The sequence below is a fragment of the Colius striatus genome, chromosome 5 (genome assembly GCF_028858725.1).
Source record: "Colius striatus isolate bColStr4 chromosome 5, bColStr4.1.hap1, whole genome shotgun sequence".
NCBI lineage: Eukaryota > Metazoa > Chordata > Aves > Coliiformes > Coliidae > Colius > Colius striatus.
Genome location: NC_084763.1, coordinates 15,368,360 through 15,380,874, shown reverse-complemented (window position 1 = coordinate 15,380,874; position 12,515 = coordinate 15,368,360). Strand labels below are relative to the sequence as shown.

General features: G+C 39.9%; 1 protein-coding gene across 1 annotated transcript in view; it reads left to right on the top strand.

The window, feature by feature from the left end:
* Positions 1 to 8,747, top strand: part of CMTM8 (CKLF like MARVEL transmembrane domain containing 8) — a 36,517-nt gene extending 27,770 nt beyond the window's left edge. Inside the window, exons 2-4 of the mRNA XM_061996969.1 lie at positions 487 to 660; positions 5,409 to 5,525; positions 8,210 to 8,747. Coding sequence (XP_061852953.1) covers positions 487 to 660; positions 5,409 to 5,525; positions 8,210 to 8,293 — 375 coding nt within the window. The 3' untranslated portion in view covers positions 8,294 to 8,747. The remainder of the gene's footprint in view (positions 1 to 486; positions 661 to 5,408; positions 5,526 to 8,209) is intronic.
* The last annotated feature ends 3,768 nt before the right edge of the window (positions 8,748 to 12,515 follow it).

The following is a 12,515-nucleotide window of genomic DNA, read 5'->3' as shown; positions in this document are numbered from 1 at the left end:
TCTTTGGTGCCTGCCAGTCCACAGAGCAGGTGTGGACCATTTTGAACTAGATCACAACTATTTTGTTACCTTTGACTGGCAGATGAGACCTGAAGATCCCAGTGGTCCATCACAGGCGTCCATATCTAAACCGACCTCACCGACTGCGAAACAGTGGTATTCACCTTCATGCGTGTAAGCTAGTGGGATATAATAAGCAATACTTTTGAAAGTTAGATGTAAAACCACTGCAAGTGTAGCTCCATAATAGTTAAAAGTGAGCTAAACAACACTGAGATACCTCTTTCTGCCTCTCCCTTCGTGACACTCTGCCACAGAGAAACTAGTTTCATACGTTCTTTTTTGTTAAATTAGTATGCTGTGAGTGTAGCATCCTAACTCAGCTCCTCTAACAGTTACGTGAATGGCAGTAGTGTCCTTCCTTGACCTAGAACAAATGTGTGAGATCTGAAACTGTGTTTTCTTTCTTCTCCATAACTTTTGCAGGTGTTGGGGCTGCTGGTGTGGACTCTGATTGCTGGAACAGAATACTTTCTATATCCGGCCTTCGGCTGGGTGATGTTTGTAGCAGTGTTCTACTGGGTTCTTACCGTCTTCTTTCTGATCATCTACATGACAATGACCTACACCAGAATCCCCCAGGTGCCATGGACCACGGTGGTAAATACACCCATTCTTTATTATTTCAGGTTTGCTGAGTTATGAAGAGAATAAAATATTGGTGCATTTTGTGAGTGTAGTTAACCAACTGTACTTGTGCTTTTTACAGATTTTTCTTTTCCCCTAATTACTGTGTGGCTGTGTACCTGCAGGCTACCTGCAGTGTGTAACCTTCATGCTACCCAGACACTTCTAAAACACTTTTCCTATGATGTTTCACTGTTTTGTTCAGCAGTTGATGTAGTGACTTGATTTTTAATAATGTGCGTGTGACTGATGCTTATGCACAGTGGCCTCTTTTTCTCCCTGTAGTGATTACATACCATGAAGAATGAGTCTGTTGCTGCCTCTGAGCTAACAGACCTGGTCATATGGGTTAAACAGAAGAAATCTGTACTTGAGTCAACACTGTGAATGGGGAGCAGGACGCTGACTCTTAAAAAATGAGTCTTCCTCTGCTAAAATAAAAGCAAAGGTGGTTCAGAGGTAGCAACAGTCTGACAATGCATATATAGATTGCAAAAATGATGCTGAAAATTAGTGTTATATGTATGTAAAACACATGCCATGTAATCCTTTGCTTCTAGCTCAAGACTTAATGCAAATCAGATAAACAGCTAATGTAATTACTGAAAAATTTCACAGGCACTTAAAATTCTGATCCAGTTTTTGTGGTCTGAGCAAACCTGACTGGCTGTACCTCTCAACAGTGTATTTTTACATGATTTTCAGAACAGCATGGTGTTCAGGGTAATAGATCCTAAAAGTCATTGTCATCTCAGCCAAATGGCTTTTTGTGACCCACCCAAGAGTTATTATAAATTTTAGCTTTTCATATTTCTGAGTGAAATACTGTTCTCTTTTTTTTTTTCACTAGCTAAAGGTTATTGACTAGAATTCTGTTATTTTTATGATAAAATGTAATTGACTTCTGTGTTGCAAACAGCTTGTTATCAGCTATATTTTGTACGTGACTAGAATTGAAACCTCTTTTAATCTTCCCATTTGCTTCTGTAACAAATAGCCAGCTATAGCAATTATTAATAAGAACAACCAGGATTACATTGAGATAGCTTCTCTGTTTTCAAGTTTCATGACCAGCAATTACCATTAATGCTATAACACAGCTATAGAAATGCTGGATTATTTCAATTACAGCAGTAATGTGTCTGGGTGCATTTAAAGGTGTGAAGGTGTGGGTTTGTTTTTTGGGTTTGTTTGGTTGGGTTTTTTTTCCTTTTCCCATTGCATTACAGAGTCACAGAATAGTAGGGTTGGAAGGGACCTTTAGAGATTATCCAGTCTAACACCCCTGCTAAAGCAGAACCACCTAGGTCAGGTCACACAGGAACACATCCAGGCAGGTTTTGAAACCCTCCAGAGAGGGAGACTCCACACCCTCCCTGGGCAGCCTGTGCCAGGGCTCCCTCACTTGAACAGGAAAGTAACTTTTTCTTATGTTTAAAGTGGAGCTTTGTATGTTCCAGCTTTTGTCCATTACCCCTTGTCCTGTCACTTAGGCAATAGGAAAAACTGCCACTTCATTCTCTTGCCACGCACCTTTCAAATACTTTTAAGTGTTGTTGAGATCCCCCCTCAGTCTCTTCTCCAGGCTGAACAGCCCCAGATCCCACAACCTTTCCTCATAAGAATGACTCTCCAGTCCCCTGATCATCTTGGTAACCCTGCATTGGACTCCCTCCAAAAGTTCCTTGTCCCTCTTGAGCTGGGGAGCCCAAATCTGGACAGAGGACTCCGGATGAGGCCTCATTCAAAAGGAAAACATCTTTTTATCTATTTGGATACAGCTTTAGTGATTACTCCTCTTTCATCAGTTTAACACTATTATCAGGCACCAGCTACACATAAATGAGTTGCCACTGATCTATGTGGTATACAAGCTGGAGTATTTGATTTGTTTCTGCTTCATATTGAGTGTATTTCTTGCTCTGAGTTCCAAACACATTGTAGATAAGATCCCATAGATACAGGTCCAAAAGGTAGTCTTCTTTTATAGCAAAAGCTAATGTGAAGAGAAAATAAATGCAAAATAAATAAAAGATGCTTCTGCACTAACTTGTTTTGCCCTAAGATATTAAAAGAACCTTTGGGAACAGCCTTTGAATTGATAATGTCCTCATTCAAGAGAGTGTGACACATACCTTGAGTGACTTTAGGCCCGCCTTCCCTCTATTCTCTGAAGTATCTTGAATTTCAGTCTCTGATAGTTATTGCTCTACCTCCTTAGGTGACACTTAGCTCAAACTGTGCCTATTGTATACAGTATTCAAAATTACATCTGGACTTCTCTGTCATAAATTCACTTTTTGCAGGTTAAGCACATTACCAAATTGCTTAAGATGTGGTAACTTTTACTGCAAATTAGCCCAAAGGACATGGTTCAAAACTGACTCTCCTTAATAGTGCAAGTTCTTAGCTTCCATTGATTGTTTTAGCATTTACAATCTGGTAAATCTGAATTTCAGAAGCAGATGGTAATTTAGCATGAACCATTTGGTTTGAGTAATATATTGGCAGTAAAGGCCCAATCAGCTTGCATTGCATTCCATCTTCCCCAACAGTGTTATTTCCCAGAGTAGCACTTCTCAAAAATTACGTGCTTTTTTCTTTTCTACGTGACAAGATATTGCAGGGATTTGTAGCTTTCCAGGGTAATTGAGTCTTTTCCGAACGGGAAGTCTAAAAATAACAACAACAAATACTCTAGGCAATCAAATTTGGAATTTGAAAACCAGTGCTTTACAGAAATTCACCTGACCCTGCCAGTTGTTGGCATCTTATCTGAAAACTGACAGTCTGATATTTTATTATTCATAAGAGATGTGAGACCTATGGATACAGATAATACTTTTTATTAGATCAACTGATACAGGTGAGAGAAACTCCACTAATTTTTAACAAACGCCAAGTGCCAGCCCTTGGACTCCATCTAAGTGCTGAGGCAATGCCTACTGTTCCCTGCAGAAAAATGGGTAAGTGGTTCATTTCCAAGGGCCCTGATGTTGCAAGGGCTTAGGAACCACAGGAGGATGTGTATGCTCTTCAGCCTGCTCTGAAAACTGTAAAAAGGTCTTTTTGCATGATAAGTCTCATAGAGGCAGTGGTGACCTGAAGACTGGCATGTTGACAGGTGACAGCACAGCAGGGCCTGCAGTTGAGAGAGCATGTTTGGGGAATGGCTCCCCTTCAGAAAGAACCCTGTGTGTCATGGGAGCATATGGCAGTGAGCCAGAGTCCACTCTGAAGGAAACTGCCAGAACCAAATATCCTGGAGATGGATGTGAGGAGCTTCTGTATCAACCACTTCAAGCTGTTGATTGATGCTTTGGTGCACCGAAGGAATTGCTGATGTGGATACAGCTGTTGTTGGTGCTTTCTGAACCGAGCTTCTTGGGTTGCAGCTGTTTTTTAGATTCTGACAGAGCTGATGGTTAGTGAATGCAAGAATGAATAATTGGCCAATATTCCTAGCATCCACTGGGTCACACCATGGAAATTAATAAGTTGGAGCTGCACCACTATGGCAACATTTAGAGACTGGGTAAACAGAGCTAGAGGTTATGATGTTTGTGCAACACTGGAGTGCAAACATGGGTCCAGACGGTGAAAGAAGCAGATAATGTACATTAGAACCTGATCTAAATGGAGTTGCCAGGTCCTGCAGTTGTAACTAGATGCAAAGCATGCCACGAGTACTCCACTTACAGTTTTGCTTCACTGGTGCCATATTTATTTTATGGCCAAATTCATATGCAGGGTGGGATTTGGGAGATCATGCTTATTTAAAAAAAAAAAACCAAACCTTCCTATAGCCATGACCAAGTAGTGAGTAAGTAAAGGACAATGTATTAAAATCAAGTACTTTGAAAAACCCACTTCTACCTTTTTATCCATCTTTCATCTTCTCAGACTTCCATTCTCCCTTTCTTTCCTGTTCTGTCTCACATGCAAAACCCAAACAAACTGGTTTTGTTTGTTCTCTGTAGTGTGTTATGTGAGATCAATATTATCTGCTTTGCTGCTTTCTTAGTAATGAACGTAAATACTGTGAGACATTGCCTCTGCTTCTTGGAAGAGAAAATGCAGCATCTGCCATGGATGAGTCTTGATGGCCCATATAGTCCACTCAGACTGTTCTCCTCCTTGGTTTTATCTGTTTCTTTCTCCTCTCAAAAACAGTCAGAAAGGTACTGAAAGGTGGAAGGATATAGCTTTTAAAAATTACACCTTTATCTCCTTCAGAAGTGGAGACAATAAATTTTGAAAGCTTTAGAAATATTCTTCACATGCCACAACTTACTGATTCCTACAGTGTATCTTTGTATTAGAAATGTAATCAGACTGCAGTCTTGGTTACTTTCTGGGTTTTTTTGTGTAGTGTCATGTTCTTACTGACTAATGATTGGGTTGTGATAACCAACTGGTGTACTTAAATTTGCTTTTGGAAAATTACAGCATACTATCTTTAAGACTTTTCTGGATTTAGTGTGATAGAGAAAACAGTTTGTCCAAAATGTACTTTAATATTTCTGGATCTTCATAATAGCAGCTAAATTTTAGTCTTTCAGAAAGAAACTTGCAAGAAGGTAAAAATAGTTAAGGATCATATTTCTTGTGTATATTCCATGTGTAAAGTATATTTCAGAGGAGAGTTTCATAATGTTAGAATGAAAAATGGTAACGAATTCATGTGCATAGTAATTACATTGTTTGGTTTTTTTCAACAGGGTCTGTGTTTTAATGGAAGTGCCTTCATTTTGTACCTCATTGCTGCCATTGTAGATGCAGCGTCAGTTACCAAAGAACTGGACAGTCACAATTACAACAGCTGGGCAGCTTCTTCAGTGAGTTAATTTTTTGTTTATATCACTTCTATGTCCCATAAAGTTTTATCAGAAGAAGGCTCACTTGAAAAGCAGGTTGAAGTGCATGTGGTCTGGATTTTGAAAAGCTGCTCACTGATACAGAAGCTCACACACAAAACCTATAGGTAGCTGTCATTTAGTTCATAGTTTTTGAAGGTGATTAGAAATTCCACCAGGAGATGACAGCCACATTGGAAAAGGCTGTAATGATTTTTAAGATCATATCACTTTTCCCTTCCCTGTCCCTATTTATTACTATCTCTCTGGCAGAGGCCATAGCCTACACATCAGAGTAGGCAAAATAGATTGTGTGAGCACCAAGTAACTTCAAATATGCTTGGACAACTTCAAAAGCTGTTCAAGCTAACTCAGCTAACTTTGCATGCATGTGGATAAGATGCATACAGCTTTCTGTGGGCTGAGCCATATACACAGCACCTCTGAGAAGGTCCTAAAGTTGTATTGCTGTTTCTACAGAGATCTTCCTGTTTCAGCCTGAACTTTTGATAGTCCTTCTGAGTTGGGTGGGCAGTGCTGTAAAAATCATGTAACTTCCCAGTGTTTTAAAGTGGATGTAAATTATTATTTGGTCTGACATTACTGCCTTAGATTTGGAAATCCCAAGTAGTCAAAGTGGGTGAAAGCCAACTTTCCCTAGCTAAGGGAGTTGTCACAACATTGAAAAGTTCTTTTACAACAGTAGTCTAATTCAGTTGTATACCATAATTTTGAATTACAGCTACTTTTCTGACTGTTCATGCTTTTGCAGTTGTCCTCTCTGTTCACAAATCCTGTCTTCTGTCTGAAGCTTATTGCATACAGGCATGAACACAGAAACTTGAACAGCAGCTCAGTTTTTTCTCTTGGGAACTGGATAACTATGTCCCTGTAATTTCACGAGTATTCAGGATCTTAGCCCCTTGGCAGTTTGTAACTATTGATCTGCTACTCAGCTAATGCTGTTGACAGGACCTTGCTTGCTGCTAGATAAGCTTCCATGCTGATTTGGGTTTTATGCAAAATGCATGAATGCTCAGTGTCTCATGGGATGTTTGGAATCTCTTCTAATACCTCCTAATAGTGTTTATCTAATGCACTGTCTAAATAAACTATTAAACGTAGGTTCTAGCTTTCTAAACCCATTAAGAGTTTTATGGATAGATGTCTGTGGGAATGTAGCAAATCATCTATCCCTAACAGTCATTCTCTGTTAGAAAGGTTTTTAGGTAGAGGTTCTATTTCATAAGAAGTGAAATTATTGGAAAAGAATGATACTCCCAGTTTTCTGTTGTAAGAATATATTACATCATTGCCTGTAGTTTGTGGTGCCACAGATTAAATTTACATTGGATGGGACTTGCCAAGAGCCCTCTGTGGGAAGGCTTGGATTTACTGCCTGCTGTGGATGTTTAGCAGTGCCCTCAGAGCTGTCCTGCCTACCCAGGTATGGGTACCAATGATGGTACATAAGCAAGAGACATGGGTAGAATCATAAAATATTTTTAGGCTGGAAGGGACCCCATGAGGCCATCAGGTTCAACTCTTTCCCCACCTTAAAGCAGGGTTAACTTGTATCAGGCTATTGGGGCCTTGTTCACTTGAGTTTTGAATAGTTCTAGGGATGGCTATTCCACAGGCCTCTGAGCTGCCATTGCCATGTTTTATTACTCTCACTGTAATATCTAATTGAAATTTCCCTTCTTGTAACTTGTGTTTGTTCCCTTTTCCCCTATCATTGCTCACCTCTAAGAAAAGTAGTGTTAATCCTATTTGCAGTGTCGGCGTTACCAGCATCACTTCAGTTACCAGCCCAAAACATTCTGGTCTTATCATAAAGACCATTTTGAACATTGTCTGTTTTGAACAACATGCAGCTATTAACATGAACATAACCACTGGCACTGGATTGGACTTTATCAGTGCAACTGAAATAAGTTCACAGCTGTTATTTGGTTTCTGTGCACGTATGTGGAAGCCACACTGCTAACACTGGACAGTTTTAATCTTTAAACATTACATGAATCTAGACTGCTAGAGACAAAGTAGTAATATCTCAGTGTGGTTGCCATCACTGTTATTTGCACTGGGGGACACCTTTATTTATCAATAGACAATCTCTGGAATTGGTAACCTCACAGGTACCGCTGTTTGAGAATGCATAAGGGCCTGCATTTGAATCCAGAGTTTCTCTGTAGACAGGCTTATTTTGAGGCACGGTGTGTCAGGCATACAGAGGTACAGGTGGGCTATAGGCAATTCCTGGAACATAGCAGCAGGGCAGGACTGTTAGCTGGAGCTCATGCTCCCACATGGACTGTCCCCTCAGTCTTTACTAGCAATTGATGTTAAAAGCAGCAAGTGTGGGATTGGTAGGAGTCCGATCACTTAAGTTCCTTTCTGAGGCAGTATAATGCGGATATAGGAGTTTAAATATGCCATGTTTCATCTGCTTCTAGGCCCATATTTTCTATGCCTAAAATAAGCTTATTTACACCATGTTGTCTGTGATTGACCCCACCAGTACAAGGAGGTAAAAGTGCCATTTTACCCTGTTGTTTCTCCTTTATCCTAAGTTCCATAACTATTTTTTTCATAGGGAAAAAAAATGCTCTCAAACATCTATATATTTTTTCCTAATGTATTTTTTTCCCCTCTCTCCACAGTTCTTTGCCTTTGTGGTTACCTCCTGCTATGCCGGAAATACGTATTTTAGCTTTATATCTTGGCGATCACGAACTTTGCAGTAAATAGTTTGTTAAAATGAATTCTGTAGTATAAAATACCTTGAGAATCACACTTTTTCGACAAAAGCTTGGAAGAGGGATGAGGTATTTTTGAACACTTCTGTTAGAGTTGACACAATAAGTTTTAAGATGAGATTAAATGATTATTTATAATGCAGTTCCATCTTTAGAGACATCTAACACTCTCTTTGTACTGTATAATAAAATTTCATACTGCTTCTTTTAACATGGTATTTTTCCAGACATTGTATAGATGTTACTACTGAACCGTTAATAAATGTTACTCAAACAATGTGCCAATTTTGTAAATGTAACTGTTAAAATGTTACAGGTATACTTTTGATACTGAATGCTACAAATCAAAACTAAGATTGTATTGGTTTTATGTATAAAAAATGACATTGTGCAGAAAAAAAACCCACCCAAAACTTCAAAAATAAAGAAAATATAGACCCGAGTGTGCATGTTTTGTAAACTGGAATAGAAGATTGCTGTTGTAATTGCTTTTTCAGAGTAAAATATCTACTACTAAGAATTCTGATGATGCTGTCAGTTTGTGTATTCTCAACAGCTTCTCACAATCGTGAGATTGCTTTCGGAATCTGTTACTGTAGGTCTGAAGCTCACTGAAGGAATGTTGTGCCTGAAACTCATTATCTTAACAGGTTTCTCAAATCCAGTAGGCTCCAAGGCATAAGTCTAGACAACAGTCCCTTAGTGCTCAGTGAGAATACCTACTGAGAATATGACAAAACACCTACTTGAGGTAATACATTCTGTTTCTCAGGGGACTGTGTTTTTCTCCTCTTCAGATTAGGCCACTAATCTGTCCTAATTAAAATCTAGGTTTCTAAATTCTATTAAATGGTATAAAGATGACAGTGCTAGAAACAAAGACTTTCCTTCCTCCTTTCTTGTCTGCTGGTATCATCTGCGAGTCGTTCATTTAATAAATGAAGCTTTTAATTTTATGCTCGTATTTAAATATCTTTGAGTGAAACAGAAGTATGACAGAAGATTATGACTTTCAAAACAGACACCTTTGAAAATTAGTTTAAAATACAAATTACCCAAGGAATTTTTCCCAGGAATTATGTGGACAGTGTAAGGCTGCGATTATTTTGTGATGTTATTTACAGTTTTCCTCATTTAAAATTACTAATAAGTCTTTTATTCTTGGATTAAGAAAATGTGGACTGTCTTCCAGTTTTCACATAGCTGGACAATTATAAATGGTAGCAGAGAGCTCTTGGTGCTTAAAAATCTTTATTTCTCCCCGTAAGTAAATGGTGTGGGCTTACTTACGTGTGTGCCTTGCAGCAAAGAAGACTTAGCAGCAGCCAACTAATTCTGTTACCCAATCACATTGTTTTGTCCTTGATCATCTGTCAGAGTCACAGGATTTCAGTGTAAGGGAAGCCAAGATATTATTTAAAAACCTATATTTGTCTGCAAATTGCATCTGGCCTCTACAACAAAGGTCAGGCTGTCTGCTGCTTGCTAAAATTATCCAGTTGTGAGAAGGAAGAAGGGCTATGAACTGTGCATTTTATCTGCACAGATAAAATGTGTCATTTAAGTCCCGTATGCTCTTTTCCATTGCTGGAAAAAAATCAAAGCCACACAAAAAAAGGATCCAAATGTCAAGTGATAAAATGTGACTACAAATATATCCAGAATTAAAGTCTCATTGGTGATCTCTCATTAGTAAAAATGCTTTTGTAGTAATTAGAAATTCTTTCTTAAATGATATTTGATGGACCTGTTTTAAGTCCAAAGAACCTGACTGTGTTAGCACAAATGCTTCACAATTTTGTAGTAACTGTGATGGTCTGGTCCAAAATCATAACCATCCAGTTTACCAAAAAACTGTCATGGAAACTACGTTTCATGTCAGAATAAATCCATTAACAAAGGACAAATCCAGGTAAGGAATTATTCTGCCAAAGTATCTACCACGTCTCTGAGTCTTCAATGCTGAACCTCAAGGGAAAATGTGCAGAATGTCTTCCAAAGGCAAATCTGTGAGTCTGAATGCTTAATTCTGAAGGTACTAGGCAAAAATTGCCTTTATGCTTGGCCTTGCTTTTTTTTTTTGCACTAACCAAAACTTAACCTGCCATGCTCTTTTGTTTTAGAAAGACAGTTACCTATCTTCTCATGTTTTTTCTCACCTGTCTCATTTCTCATCAGTTCCCTGAGTATCAATCAAGTGTCTGTTTTTCAAGTGTTATAAATATCTAGTAAAAACCAGACAAACCCCTACAAGCTGAGAATTACTTCTGAAGTGTGCTCCTCCTGTTTTAGGCCTGAAAAAAGGCATAAGCACCCAAAAGTTTATCCGTTTCTTCCAGCATGTTAGTCTTAAATACTGATTTGCAAGCTATGACTTATTCTAGCTATGGATTATCATCTAACAATTAAACCAAGGTTTGTGGCTGTAGGCATTGCTTAGTGTTCATAAGACTGAAAGGAACTTTTATTTAAAAGAACAAGTGGTAAGTGATGCAATCATTAATGAACTTAATACAGCTAGAAGAATAAACAACGTGCTCATCAACTTGCAAAATCAAAATGAAGGTATTCGACATTAGAAATAACTTATTTCAGACAGTCTCTCTGAAAAATCTCTTCCACATAGATAAAGATACTTGATGACAACTATGGCCATCAGCTTTCATTTTTTAAGGAGCTTGCCCATACCTTTAATCGTCATCATACACGATGCACTTAACAAGATGAAGCAATAAGAATTTCAAGTTCAGCAGTATTTCACACTGACTTTGTGCCAGTGGTTTACAGAAGATGCCTGAATTTTGCAGTAGAAAATACGACTGTGTTCTACTTGTATTAATTTAAAGGTGTTTCTGTTTCACGGGGTGGAAGTCAGATCAGCAAGGCCCATACACAGCTTCAAAAGAAGTTAAGAACTAAAGAAGCTGAATCAGCAGGTAAGGAAAATGTATTTCTTAAGAGGAAGAACAGAAGTTCCTCCACAATGCTTGCAAGAAGCTTATAAATGTGCACGTTTCTGAACTTGGACTGTAAGAAGAGGAAAAACCTCCACAAGCTGCTGTTTTTTTCCCAGAAAACAAAAGCCAACAAACAAAACTCAGAAAGTTTCTCAGCAGCTAGTGTTTTACTCTTGTGGAGACTGGCAGTGCTGCAGCTTTGATATCTATTAAAAGAGTGGGACAGGTACCATCTTTTATTGCAGTTACTAGCTGGCTTAATAGAAGCCCAAAACTATGAAAGCTATGTACTGCTTAGTCTTATTACAGACCACTGCCTATGCTGGCAAACCCTGTCTTGCTCATGTAAATTACTTAGGCTAGTCCTTTATTTGTGTTGGAGATCATCTGAACTTCCCTGTTCCCTATTAAGACAATGTGAGTTGCTGTAGCAGCTGTTAAATACCAAATATGACCAGAATGTGCATCCCCGGTGCAGATCAGAGCAGCCACAGATGAGGTTACGACTCTAATGAGTCTAAAAGTGGTGTCTGCCTAGCTTGGAGGCCTGCTACTACCTCACTTGTCAGAAGGCGAACCAAAAGTTATTTTTGAACTTGAAGAAACATAAAGCTTCCTTTTTCGAGTTTTGATAGGATCTCTGCATGTTTTAATTCAAACAGTGGGGCTGAGACAATTGGACAGTCGTTGCAGTTCTGCCTGTTCCTGCCTTTTTAATGCAAATGGTTTTTTGCCTTTTACGGGATCATGAATTTGGGGGTTTTGGGGTTTTTTTTGGTGGGAATAAATGTGTGGGAAGAAGCTGTTCGCAGCTCTACCTGCACTGAGAAGCACCGGAGCAGCTCCACGGGCAAGCTCTGAGAGGCTGAGGGGTCTTCTGCTCTTTCTCTGTGGCGGCCGGTTCAGTGCGGAGCCCCCCTCCTGCGACCCCACAACGTACAGTTATGTGCCACTCAGGCTGCGCGGAAATGCTCGCTTCGGCCCCTCGTTCCCTGTAACCCAGCCGCACAAGGAGGACAGCCGGACGGCCCGCGGCGGCTGTCGGTCCGGGAAGTGCCGCGGGAGCGGGGGGGTGACTCCGGGCTGGAAGGTGTTGCAAGGGGCCTGAGCGCGCTCCTGCGCCCAGCTGCCGCCTTCCCCCCCGTGCCCGGCTCCCGCCTTCCCCCCGCGCGGGCGCGGCGGCGTCTCCCCCGCGGGCAGCCCCCGCGCCTTCTCCTCGCCCTTCCTCTGCGCGGCCCCCGCCCCGCAGCCGC